Source organism: Nerophis ophidion, linkage group LG20 (genome assembly GCF_033978795.1).
Source record: "Nerophis ophidion isolate RoL-2023_Sa linkage group LG20, RoL_Noph_v1.0, whole genome shotgun sequence".
Lineage (NCBI taxonomy): Eukaryota > Metazoa > Chordata > Actinopteri > Syngnathiformes > Syngnathidae > Nerophis > Nerophis ophidion.
The window spans coordinates 39,760,067-39,773,842 of record NC_084630.1 but is presented as its reverse complement, the minus strand read 5'-3'; the positions used below and the strand labels follow the sequence as shown (position 1 = coordinate 39,773,842).

The following is a 13,776-nucleotide window of genomic DNA, read 5'->3' as shown; positions in this document are numbered from 1 at the left end:
TGACATCATGGCGCCAAGTGCGTGCTCGTTCAGTCAATTAGTAACAATAAACACAGCCTGGCCCTTGGCCAAAATTATCATTTTGAAGAATTTATGTGAATGTGCATGAACTATTTCTGTTCAAAATTGTTAGAAATGTTAAATGTTTAAATAATAACTGTCGGTTTGCTGTACTGTGCCTACTGCACTACTATATGAGTATCTATGTTTTATTATTTCATTAGAAATAAAACAGCACCGTCCATTTGGGTTTTAGTTGTTAGACACAATTGTTTTAAAATCATGATTTTCTTTATTTTCATGCTTGAAATAAGAAATTCTTACTTTGAAAAAGCAGTTTTTATACTTGATGACACAGCTTTGCAACACTTGATATTCTAGTTTCAAGCATGTTTTACTCAATATAGTTCATCACATCTCAGCAACAAGCTGTAATATCTTACTGACATCATTTAGGAGCAAAACACTTAAAACAAGTAAAAACTCCAACATAAAATCTGCTTCGTGAGAAGAATTATCTTATCAGGCAGAAAATAAGCAAACATCTGTCAGGCTTGTTTGTGTTTTAGTTTTTCCTCTGTGTGTGTGTTTAGTATTTCCAGTCTTTAGTTCCTGTCAGCGCTCTTATTTTGTTAGTTTCCTGTCTTTCTCCCTGAGCGCTGTTTCACCCTGGCACCTGGCCACACCTGGTGTCAATCAGCCCGATCCTATGTTACCTGCTTTGTTCCTCAAGTCAGTGCTGGATTATTGTATTGCATGTCGCTCTTGTCATTGCTACTTGTCATTGCTACCTGTCGAGTCTTATCTTGTCGTCTCAATGCAGCGTTGCGGTAAGCTATGTTTGATAGCGGTCTTTAGCTTACTGTATTTTGTTCCCTCCTTCCAGTTTGTTTTCTTATTACAAGTACGACTTCTGTTTTCCTGTTAGATACCTGCTAGCTTCCACGCTTGGCCTTTTTGTTTGTTATCCGCCCACGTGCGCGCTTTTTGTTTGTACGCTTTGTTTGTTTTTGTCTTAGTGTTTTGAATTAAATCATGTTTTCTCACTCCATGCCTGCCTCCATCTCTGCATCTTGGGGTTCGTCACAAACTAACTGACAACATTACCCTTATTTGAGATATTTAATCTTACGTGAATTTCTGTTTTTGCATTGTTGGGTGGCAAAATTCTGGGAATATTCAAAGTTGGAAATTTTCCATGGGAATTAACGGGAATATATGGGAATTGAGTTTATTTCCTTTATTAAGGATCCCCATTAGTCTACACCTCAGTGGGGATTATTCTTCCTGGGTTCCAGGCCCAAAAAACCATCACACAATCACAAAAACAAAAGATTACAATGCAGTCCAACATGATCAAATAATACAACATGTTGTAATACAAAAACAGCAACAACAAAGAACCACAAAACAAAAACAATAACTTTGAGTTAGGGCTGGGCGATATGGCCTTTTATTAATATCTGGATATTTTTAGGCTATGTCACTGTCATCATCCACTGCTTGGATCATGTCATATTCTGGTTTTGGTTCCGTTTTGTATCACATCTTGTTAGTGTTCGTCTTCCTTAGTTCCTGGTGGCAATTCCCGTTTGTTCCGTTGTCATAGTTACGCATTAGTGTCACCTTCCTCTTGTTTTTTCCGCGCACCTGCCTCATGATTACTCTCCTTATTTAAGCCTGCCTTTTCTGTTAATTCGATCTCGCATCCTAGTTTCTGTTCCGTGCAACAGGTGACGACGCTGTTTCCCAACTGTGGTAAAGGACTGTTTCTTGTACTTGCTAGCTTCCGCGCTATGCTTCTTTTGTTTGTTCCCTAGCTCACATGCTAGCGCTTTTAGTTCTTTCTAGCTCCCATGCTAGTTCTGTTTGTTTTACCTTTGGTGTCTTGTGCAAGTTTTTCTGTTCTTAGTCCGTTTTGTAGTATAAATAAATCGTAATTTCTTACCTTCACGCTGTGTCCAGTCCGAGAGAGAACGAACCCACACCACAATGCCAGCCAACCATCACAGTCACGATACACCATATGTATCTCCATATTTTGCCTTAGCCTTGAATGAACACTTGATGCATATAATCACAGCAGTATGATGATTCTATGTGTCTACATTCAAACATTCTTCTTCATACTGCATTCATATATGCTACTTTTAAATTTTCATGCAGAGAGGGAAATCACAACTAAAAGTGTAGTTATGAAACAGTTATTAAGCAGTGGCACAAACATTCATGTCATTTCCAAAACAAAAAGTGCAAGATTGTCAGAGACATTCTAAAACAAGCTATGAGTGCACTTTTGTGCATGATGTCACTAAGATGACGTATCAAAACAAAACTAAATTAAAGTGCACTTTTTGTACAGAACGCCACTACAATAGTTTAAAACATATAAAGCGCACTTTTGTGCATGATGTCACACAAGATATTTCAATAACTGTCAAATAAAAATGAGCTGCATAATAGGAAATCCGGTGTATGTCCTTCGCTATGTGGTAGGTTCCTGCGGACGTTATCGCCTTCTGTTGTTGACTATTTGTTTCATACGGTGTTGATGTGGAAATGGTTGCCTCGGCATTTTGTTGGTATGGCACCGGTCGGAGATGTTGACATGCAGAGTTTCAAGCACTCTTCATTCTGTAGCAGGTGACTTTCCAGATGATGCTACACATTAGCAGTAATGCTACTTTTTGTAACAACGTTTTTGCCGCATACTTGACATATTATGGTTGTCTGTTCGTCATCTTCCCGCTTGAAGCCAAACCACCGCCAGACGATGGACCCCCTGCTGTTTTTCTTGGGGTTTAAGTCTTTCTTCATTTGTTACCAGATTCGCACCTTCTTTCTCTCGTATTACCACCGCGCTAGCATCACAGCTAAAGTTACCATGCCGCTACGTATTTAAGAAGGTGCGCTTGTTTTACGTCTCTGTGAGAAGGAGAGACAAGAAAGAGTGAGAAGAGCTTGTAGTACAGGGGTAGGGAACCTATGGCTCTGGAGCCAGATGTGGCTCTTTTGATGACTACATCTGGCTCTCGGATAAATCTGAGCTGACGTTGCTTAACACGATAAGTAATGAATAATTCCACTTGTAATCACAGTGTTAAAAATAACGTTAAAAATATAAAAATGCTCATGCATTTGAATCCATCCATCCTTTTTTCTACCTCACCCGTTCAAGAAGTTGCCTTAAAGGTAAGAAATAATGTATTTATTGTTGGTTAGTGTAGGGCTAGCCCTCTTGGGGGTTCTTCAACAAGGCCCAGGTGGGCCATTTACACACCTGTCGCTGATTTCGAGGCCGGTCCTGGCAACACCCCGCTTCGCTGCAGACCTGCAGGCCACGCCCCCTCCTAAGTTAGCTTCAGAATAACAACGTTATTACAAAGATTAAGAGACCTATTATACTCTAGAAATGTTGGTCTTCATTAAAAATGCACACTTTTAGTTGTGTTCAGTGTTAAAAATATATTATATGGCTCTAGGGACGGCGTGGCGCAGTGGGAGAGTGGCCGTGCGCAACCCGAGGGTCACTGGTTCAAATCCCACCTAGAACCAACCTCGTCACGTCCGTTGTGTCCTGAGCAAGACACTTCACCCTTGCTCCTGATGGGTGCTGGTTAGCGCCTTGCATGGCAGCTCCCTCCATCAGTGTGTGAATGTGTGTGTGAATGTGGAAGTAGTGTCAAAGCGCTTTGAGTACCTTGAAGGTAGAAAAGCGCTATACAAGTACAACCCATTTATCATTTATTTATCTTTTACTTAAATACATTTTAAAATATTTGGCTTCTTGGCTCTCTAAGCCGAAAAGGTTCCCGACCCCTGCTGTAGTGTAATGCCCGCAGCCAAAAGCAACTGCGTGAGAACGTAAAAACCCGAATCGTGATACAGTTTTCAGCCATTTTTGCCCATCCCCAACATCGATACATAATCGCAATCACGATATTTTAACCAGCCCTTTTCATAATGTTTGCAATGAATTTGGACAGAGATGGCGGGAAATTGGCGGGTCAACAAGCATGTTTGATGTCCAGGCGGGAAAACAGCTCACCTTGTAGACGTTGATGGGAATGTCGATGATGATGTACATGAGGTCCCCCAGGGCCAGGCTGGCGATGAGGGCGTTGGGCCCGTTCCTCATGCACTTCTGCTGGTATATGATCCTGAGCAGGGTGGCGTTGCCCACCAGGCCCACCACAAACACCACAATGGAGATGGCCGTGTTGATGTACTTGAAGTAGTCCTTAATGGAAGTGCTCCCGCGGCACATGGGCGGCGGCGGCGGAAGCGGCTTCCTTTTGACCGTGGTGTTCGCCCAGCCGGGTCCCTGGTTGTGTGCGGCCGGCCCCCAGGCGTCCGTGCTGGCCACGAAGGCTCTGCGCAGGCCGGGAGGCCGCGGGGTGGAGTGGAAGAGCAATCCGCCGTGTTGGCCGTCGTCCTCCGCCGCCGCCGCCGCCACCGCCGCCTTGTTCGCTTGGCACATTCCTCTGGCTGCCACACAGCATGTTAGCACCAACATATGTGCCACCGCCGTGCCCATGTCGGAACGCAGTCCGGGCTTTGATGCCACTCCCAACTTCTCACTGGCGAGGGGAAAGAAACGAGACGGTGAGAGAGAAACGTTAGTTTGGGGGGGGATCAGCAAACAAGCCGACAAGTTGGTTTGGCAACACTCCTGTTCTGCTGGATAGCAGACAGGAAGTTAAACAACTTTGGCTCTGATGCAGGGGTAGGGAACCTATGGCTCTAGAGCCAGATGTGGCTCTTTTGATGACTGCATCTGGCTCTCGGATAAATCTGAGCTAACACTGCTTAACTTGATATCCATCCATCCATCCATCCATTTACTACCGCGTATTCCCTTTCGGGGTCGCGGGGGGCGCTGGCGCCTATCTCAGCTACAATCGGGCGGAAGGCGGGGTACACCCTGGACAAGTCGCCACCTCATCACAGGGCCAACACAGATAGACAGACAACATTCACACACTAGGGCCAATTTAGTGTTGCCAATCAACCTATCCCCAGGTGCATGTCTTTGGAAGTGGGAGGAAGCCGGAATACCCGGAGGGAACCCACGCATTCACGGGGAGAACATGCAAACTCCACACAGAAAGATCCCGAGCCTGGATTTGAACCCAGGACTGCAGGACCTTCTTATTGTGAGGCAGACGCACTAACCCCTCTTCCACCGTGAAGCTTAACTTGATAAGTAATGAATAATTCCGCTTGTAATCAAAGTGTTAAAAATAACGATCAAATAATTAAACATGCTCATGCATTTGAATCCATCCATCCTTTTTTCTACCGCACTTTATTTATTATTATTTTTTTTAGGGCCTGCCCTCCCGGGGGTTCTTCAGACCACCGAGCACCGACATGAAAGCCTGTTTCAGGGTTACGATATTTTTTTATTTTTCAATAAGTCTCTCAGTTGCTTTCCAGCAATTGTCTTTTTCTCTTTCGTTCTCGCTCGCACTCTGGCTCCAGCTCCAGCCCCGTCTCTCCTCCTGGCTGCTGCTTATAACAGAGTGATTAGATAACAGGGCCCAGGTGGGTTGTCTACGTACCATGTCGCTGATTTCGAGGCCGATCCTGGCAACACCCCGCTTCGCTGCAGGCCCGCAGGCCACGCTCCCTCCACGGTTAGCTTCAGAATATCAATGTTATTACAAAGAATAAGAGACCTATTACACTCTAGTAATGTTGGTCTTACTTAAAAATGCACGCTTTTAGGTGTGTTCAGTGTTGAAAAAATATTATATGGCTCTTACGGAAATACATTTTAAAATATTCGGCTTCTTGGCTCTCTCAGCCAAAAAGGTTCCCGACCCCTGCTCTGATGGATGAGACCACTCTTTCTGTATACCGTATTTCCTTGAATTGATGCCGGGGGCGCTAAATAATTTAAAACCTCTTCTCACCCCTGCGCTTACCAAAGGCATGCGGTAAAAGTAAACATACGCTAATTATTTTAAAACCTCTTCTTACTCCGGCACTTACCAAAGGCATGCCGTAAAAGTTTGAGTGTGATGTAAGCTTGGACCTTAAATCCTACTAAATAGCTCTTAATCTTCTTCCCTTAATGCAATTTCAAATTACCGGTATTGAAATCAGCCTCCTCCGTTTTGAAAATGATGACAGGTGAAGTGTCACTCGTGACATCACGAGTTTGACCCGGCGGTAATACTAAACATGCGCTAATTATTTTGCGAAGCCAGTTTGACCCAGCAGTAATTCTAGGCAGGCTCATACTATATACCTGGCGGCAATTCAAGGAAATACGGTATATCTTCTTTTATTGAATGTACAAACTCCATTTCCATATGAGTTTGGAAATTGTGTTAGATGTAAATATAAACAGAATACAATGATCATTTTCAAGCCATATTCAGTTGAATATGCTACAAAGACAACATATTTGATGTTCAAACTGATTAACCTTTTTTTTTTTTGTGTGCAAATAATCACTAAGTTTAGAATTTGATGCCGGCAACACGTGACAAAGAAGTTGGGAAAGGTGGCAATAAATACTGATAAAGTTGAGGAATGCTCATCAAACACTTATTTGGAACATCCCACAGGTGTGCAGGCTAATTGGGAACAGGTGGGTGCCATGATTGGCTATAAAAGCAGCTTCCCAAAAAATGCTCAGTCTTTCACAAGAAAGGATGGGGCGAGGTACACCCCTTTGTCCACAACTGTGTGAGCAAATAGTTTAAGAACAACGTTTCTCAAAGTGCAATTGCAAGAAATTTAGGGATTTCAACATCTACGCTCAAAATATCATCAAAAGGTTCAGAGAATCTGGAGAAATCACTCCACGTAAGCGGCATGGCCGGAAACCAACATTGAATGACTGTTACCTTCGATTCCTCACACGGCACTGTATCAAAAACCGACATCAATCTCTAAAGGATATCACCACATGGGCTACGGAACACTTCAGAAAACCACTGTCACTAAATACAGTTGGTCGCTACATCTGTAAGTGCAAGTTAAAGCTCTACTATGCAAAGCGAAAGCCATTTATCAACAACATCCAGAAACGCTGCCGGCTTCTCTGGGCCCAAGATCATCTAAGATGGACTTATGCAAAGTGGAAAAGTGTTCTGTAGTCTGACGAGTCCACATTTCAAATTGTTTTTGGAAATATTTGACATCGTGTCATCCGGACCAAAGGGGAAGCGAGCCATCCAGGCTGTTATCGACACAAAGTTGAAAAGCCAGCATCTGTGATGGTATGGGGGTGCATAAGTGCCCAAGGCATGGGTAACTTACACATCTGTGAAGGCACCATTAATGCTGAAAGGTACATACAGGTTTTGGAACAACATATGCTGCCATCTAAGCGCCGTCTTTTTCACGGACGCCCCTTCTTATTTCAGCAAGACAATGCCAAGCCACATTCAGCGAGTGTTACAACAGCATGGTTTCATAAAAAAAGAGTGTGGGTACTTTCCTGGCCCGCCTGCAGTCTAGACCTGTATCCCATGGAAAATGTGTGGTGCATTATGAAGCGGAAAATACGACAGCGGAGACCCCGGACTGTTGAAGGACTGAAGCTCTACATAAAACAAGAATGGGAAAGAATTCCACTTTCAAAGTTTCCTCAGTTCTCAAACGTTTATTGAGTATTGTTAAAAGAAAAGGTGATGTAACAGAGTGGTGAACATGCCCTTTCCCAATTACTTTGGCACGTGTTGCAGCCATGAAATTCTAAGTTAATTATTATTTGCAAAAAAAAAAATAAAGTTTATGAGTTTGAACATCAAATATGTTGTCTTTGTAGCATATTCAACTGAATATGGGTTGAAAAGGATTTGCAAATCATTGTATTCTGTTTATATTTACATCCAACACAATTTCCCAACTCATATGGAAACGGGGTTTGTATTTAAATAAATTGATTCTCGATTTTACAGTAAAAACTTTACATTTACAAAATTTTACTGTAAAATATATATTTTTTATTTACTTTTTCTTTTTGCAATGTTTTACGGTAAATGGAAAAACAGTAGCACTGGTTTTTTGTTGTTTGTTTTTACATAAAATGCTGCGTGCTTAATTGCCAGAATTTTTGTGTACAACATTATATTGTTCATGGAAAAACAGTACAAGTTCTTTTTTTTTTTTATCCTGGCAACTTTGCTGCCAGTTTTTTCTACCATAAAAAGAAATTTGCCGTCTTTCCATTTACAATAATACACCGTTAAAAACAACAACCCTACATTTTACACCAAAAACTGGCAGCTCAGTCAACAGAAATTTAATGCATAAAACAGTAGTAGTTTTTTTCAATTTACAGTAATATGCTGTAAAGAACAACATAAGATTTATTGTAATTTTTTTTTATTTGATGGGTAGTTTGCTGCAAAGTTACATATTTTTTTTTATTTTTATTGAGACAAAAACATGTTTGGAAAGTGCCCTGCGATGAGGTGGCGACTTGTCCAGGGTGTACCCCGCCTTCCGCCCGATTGTAGCTGAGATAGGCGCCAGCGCCCCCCGCGACCCCAAAAGGGAATAAGCGGTAGAAAATGGATGGATGGATGGATGTTTGGAAAATATGATAATACACTGTAATATTTATTGCAATATTGGATGCTATTAAAGTTGGAAAAAGTATGCAATTTTAAGCAGTAAATACATTTTTTCTGTCAAAATGAAACAAATTCCATTACGTTTAGTGAAAAATATTGACACATTTCCAGGTATTTGCGGGCCGGATAAAATAATGTGGCGGACCACATCTGGCCCCCCCGGGCCTTGAGTTTGACATCTGTGGACTAGAAGGTGGAGAACCAGTGTTTACATCTTCTCCAACTAACATTTGCACCTGCACTGATTAGCCATAGGGCGCTTAAAGTCCGCTGACACGTCATCTTTAAACATTGTCATGCGTGACGTGGGTCACACTTGAATTGCTGTTGCGGCATCCGGTGGACACATTTAGTACAGCAGTTGCTTTCATTAGTATATTGCAGCTTATTTTCATACTTAGGAAACTCATCTTGCAGGCCGGATTAAACCTGTTTGGTAGGTTTGACACCTCTGCTGTACATGCTTATGCTTTTTGTACGACTTTAATTGTACAAAAATATTTTAAAAATGATGACCGTTCTGTTGAAAAAGGCCTTTATAATGAATAATTAAAAATGTAATGAATAAATACAATAATATAAAACAATATACAGTCGTGGTTAAAAGTGTACATACACTTGTAAAGAACATAATGTCATGGCTGTCTTGAGTTTCCAGTACTTTCTACAACTCGTATTTTCTTAATTGACATCACATAAATAAAGATAAGACCTTCCGGTGGAAAGTTCTGTGGTCAGATGAAACACAAATGGAGCTGTTTGGCCCCAATACCCAGCAATATGTTTGGAGGAGAAAAGGTGAGGCCTTTAATCCCAGGAACACCAATCCTACCGCCAAGCATGGTGGAGGTAGTATTATGCGCCGGGCCTGTTTTGCTGCCAATTGAACTGGTGCTTTAAATGGGTCAATAAAAAAGGAGGATTACCTCCAAATTCATCAGGGCAAGCTAAAATCATCAGCCCGGAGGTTGGGTCTTGGGCGCATTTGGATGTTCCAACAGGACAATGACCCCAAACACACCTCAAAAGTGCAAAAGGAATGGCTAAATCAGGCTAGAATGAAAGTTTTATGATGGCCTTTTCTAAAGTCCTGACTTAAACGTGTGGACAATGCTGAAGAAACAAGTCCATGTCAGAAAACCAACACATTAAGCTGAACTGCACCAATTTTGTGGTGTAAAATTCAAACAGAAGCTTGTGGATGGCTATCAAAAAAGCGCCTTATTGCAGTGAAACTTGCCAAGTGACGTGTAAGCAAATGTTAACATTGTTGTATGTATACTTTTGACCCAGCACATTTGCTCATATTCTTAGTAGAGCCTTAATAAATTCATAAAAGAACCAAACATCATGAAGGTTTTTTTTCTGTATGTGCTCCAATCACTTTATCACAAAAAAAACAAGAGTTGTAGAAGTTACTGGAAACTTAAGAACTCCGTGACATTAAGTGTATGTAAACGTTTGACCGCCACTTTATAGCAAAACTGACAATAAAAATCATCATTACAAAAAAAAAAAAACCTAATTTGGATTATCCAATCCAATCCACTTTACTTATATAGCACATTTAAACAACAAAAATGTTTCCAAAGTGCTGCACAACAATATTAAAAATAGTATTCAAATATCCTCAGCTCCACCAATGACTGAATACAAAATAAAACCAATATAAAAATAATAAAATCAGTAAATAAATACAATTAAAAACGATTTTAAAGGGTAAAATGTACTGCTTTTATATTTCCTGTCTTTTATATTATTACTTTAAACTGTTTTTATATTTAGAAAATCATGTTTATCCTGTACAGCAGTGGTTCTCAACCTTTTTTCAGTGATGTACCCCCTGTGAACATTTGTTTTAATTCAAGTACCCCCTAATCAGAGCAAAGCATTTTTGGTTGGAAAAAAGGAGATAAAGAAGTAAAATACAGCACTATGTTATCAGTTTCTGATTTATTAAATTGTATAACAGTGCAAAATATTGCTCATTTGTAGTGGTCTTTCTTGAAGTACAACTAAAAACTTGTTGAAAAATAAGTGATTTAATTCTAAATGCAGATTTCTCCACATAGAAGTAATCATCAACTTAAAGAGCCCTCTTTGGGGATTGTAATAGAGATCCATCTGGATTCATCAACTTACTTCTAAACATTTCTTCACAAAAAAAGAAATCTTTAACATCAATATTTATGGAACATGTCCACAAAAAATCTAGCTGTCAACACTGAATATTTCATTGTTGTATTTATTTTTTACAGTTTATGAACTTAAATTCATATTTTGTTGAAGTATTATTCAATAAATATATTTATAAAGGATTTTTGAATTGTTGCTATTTTTAGAATCCATCCATCCATCCATCATCTTCCGCTTTCCCGAGGTCGGGTCGCGGGGGCAACAGCCTAAGCAGGGAAACCCAGACTTCCCTCTCCCCAGCCACTTGGTCTAGCTCTTCCCGGGGGATCCCGAGGCGTTCCCAGGCCAGCTGGGAGACATAGTCTTCCCAACGTGTCCTGGGTCTTCTCCGGTTGGACGCGCCCTAAACACCTCCCTAGGGAGGCGTTCGGGTGGCATCCTGACCAGATGCCCGAACCACCTCACCTGGCTCCTCTCCATGTGGAGGAGCAGCGGCTTTACTTTGAGTTCCTCCCGGATGGCAGAGCTTCTCACCCTATCTCTAAGGGAGAGACCTGGAAACTCATTTGGGCCGCTTGTACCCGTGATCTTATCCTTTCGGTCATGACCCAAAGCTCATGACCATAGGTGAGGATGGGAACGTAGATCGACCGGTAAATTGAGAGCTTTGCCTTCCGGCTCAGCTCCTTCTTCACCACAACGGATCGGTACAACGTCCGCATTACTGAAGACGCCGCACCGATCCACCTGTCGATCTCACCATCCACTCTTCCCCCACTCGTGAACAAGACTCCTAGGTACTTGAACTCCTCCACTTGGGGCAGGGTCTCCTCCCCAACCCGGAGATGGCACTCCACCCTTTTCCGGGCGAGAACCATGGACTCGGACTTGGAGGTGCTGATTCTCATTCCGGTCGCTTCACACTCGGCTGCGAACCAATCCAGTGAGAGCTGAAGATCCCGGTCAGATGAAGCCATCAGGACCACATCATCTGCAGGCCCAAGGGGTACATGAGATTTTTCTAAAATATTTTTAGAATATTTTAGAAAAATCTCACGTACCCCTTGGCATACCTTCAAGTACCCCCATTTGAGAACCACTGCTGTAAAGCGTCTTCGAGTGCCTAGAAACCTAGAAAAGCGCTATACCAAATAAAATGTCTTATTATTATTTTTATTATTACAAAACCATGCTATTTCAAAATCCAATAGTCAAATGGTGGGCATTTCAAAAACAAACATCTAAAATGAAACCGAAACCCGGATGAATCCCCGATGGATCCCCCTTGATATTTTCCTGATGACTCTATTCCTCAACGTTAAAAGCTTCTCTTCCTCTGTAATGCAACACACACACACACACACACACACACACACACACACACACACACACACACACACACACACACACACACACACACTAAAAGAGTAGGTAAAGTTTTAAAAAGCTGTCAGAGTAACGAGTTGAAGCCCTTTGCATCATGTCTTGTAGCCCACAGTGGTTCCTGTTCAAAGTCCCGCCTGTCAGCGAGTACACAAAGAACTATTTAGCAGCCAGCCCTTCAAGTAGCATCACAGTTTAGCATCAGCCAGGCACCGCCGGGACCCCCGTGACAGCACGCAAACTGATCCCGTCCATAAATAATAAATACAGGTTTTTTTTTGTTTAGTTTTTTTTTTTCCACCTACCGCTTCTCTAGAAAATGTCTGCCTGGCCCCCTCGGAAAGCGTCAGGCAAACTTTCGGCTGAAGCCCCCAGACATCTGTATCACATCACATGAGTAATTAACGCGCTATCAAAGCCCCGCGACCGTATCCCACTTGGTTTGAGGCGAAGGCGGCAGTCTGCTCCGAGGTGCCTTCGCATTATGGCTCACGGTTTCCTGTGGAGACTTTGCAAAGTGTGTGTGTGTGTGCGTGTGTGTGTGTGTGTGTTGTCAGAGCACCAGCGAGGCACTTTGACTGGGTGGGATAGTACGTAAATCTCCACCTCCCTCTGGTAACAGACTGGGCCCCCCTTTGGAAACATCACCCCTCCACACACACACACACACACACACACACACACACACACACACACACGTCCGAAGCATGTGCACACACGCACTAAAAAAGGGGTGTCGAACGTACGGCAACGAGTCATACAAACCCTGTTTCCATATGAGTTGGGAAATTGTGTTCGATGTAAATATAAACGGAATACAATGATTTGCAAATCCTTTTCAGTTGAATATGCTACAAAGACAACATATTTGATGTTCAAACTCATAAAGTTTTTATTTTTTTGCAAATAATAATTGACTCAGAATTTCATGGCTGCAACACGTGCCAAAGTAGTTGGGAAAGGGCATGTTCACCACTGTGTTACATCACCTTTTCTTTTAACAACACTCAATAAACATTTGGGAACTGGGGAAACTTAATTGTTGAAGCTTTGAAAGTGGAATTCTTTCCCATTCTTGTTTTACGTAGAGCTTCAGTCCTTCAACAGTCCGGGGTCTCCGCTGTCGTATTTTACGCTTCATAATGCGCCACACATTTTCCATGGGAGACAGGTCTGGACTGCAGGCGGGCCAGGAAAGTACCCGCACTCTTTTTTTTTTACGAAGCCACGCTGTTGTAACACGTGCTGAATGTGGCCCGGCATTGTCTTGCTGAAATAAGCAGGGGCGTCCATGAAAAAGACAGCGCTTAAATGGCAGCATATGTTGTTCCAAAACCTGTATGTACCTTTCAGCATTAATGGTGCCTTCACAGATGTGTAAATTACCCATGCCTTGGGCACTAATGCACCCCCATACCATCACACATGTTGGCTTTGCGTGGATAACAGTCTGGATGGTTCGCTTCTCCTTTGGTCCAGAAGACACGATGTCAAATATTTCGAAAAACAATTTGAAATGTGGACTCGTCAGACCACAGAACACTTTTCCACTTTGCATCAGTCGATCTTAGATGATCTTGGGCCCAGAGAAGCCAGCAGCGTTTCCGGATGTTGTTGATAAATGGCTTTCGTTTTGCATAGTAGAGCTTTAACGACCAAC

At 42.1% G+C, this 13,776-nt stretch overlaps 1 protein-coding gene across 1 annotated transcript in view; it reads right to left on the bottom strand.

Moving 5' to 3' along the window:
• The window catches only part of LOC133539125 (endothelin receptor type B-like), an 83,416-nt gene extending 70,745 nt beyond the window's left edge, over nt 1-12,671 (bottom strand). The window contains exons 1-2 of the mRNA XM_061881218.1: nt 12,422-12,671; nt 4,049-4,580 (exon numbers count right to left, since the gene is read on the bottom strand). Coding sequence (XP_061737202.1) covers nt 4,049-4,537 — 489 coding nt within the window. The 5' untranslated portion in view covers nt 4,538-4,580; nt 12,422-12,671. The remainder of the gene's footprint in view (nt 1-4,048; nt 4,581-12,421) is intronic.
• Nucleotides 12,672-13,776: the final 1,105 nt, after the last annotated feature.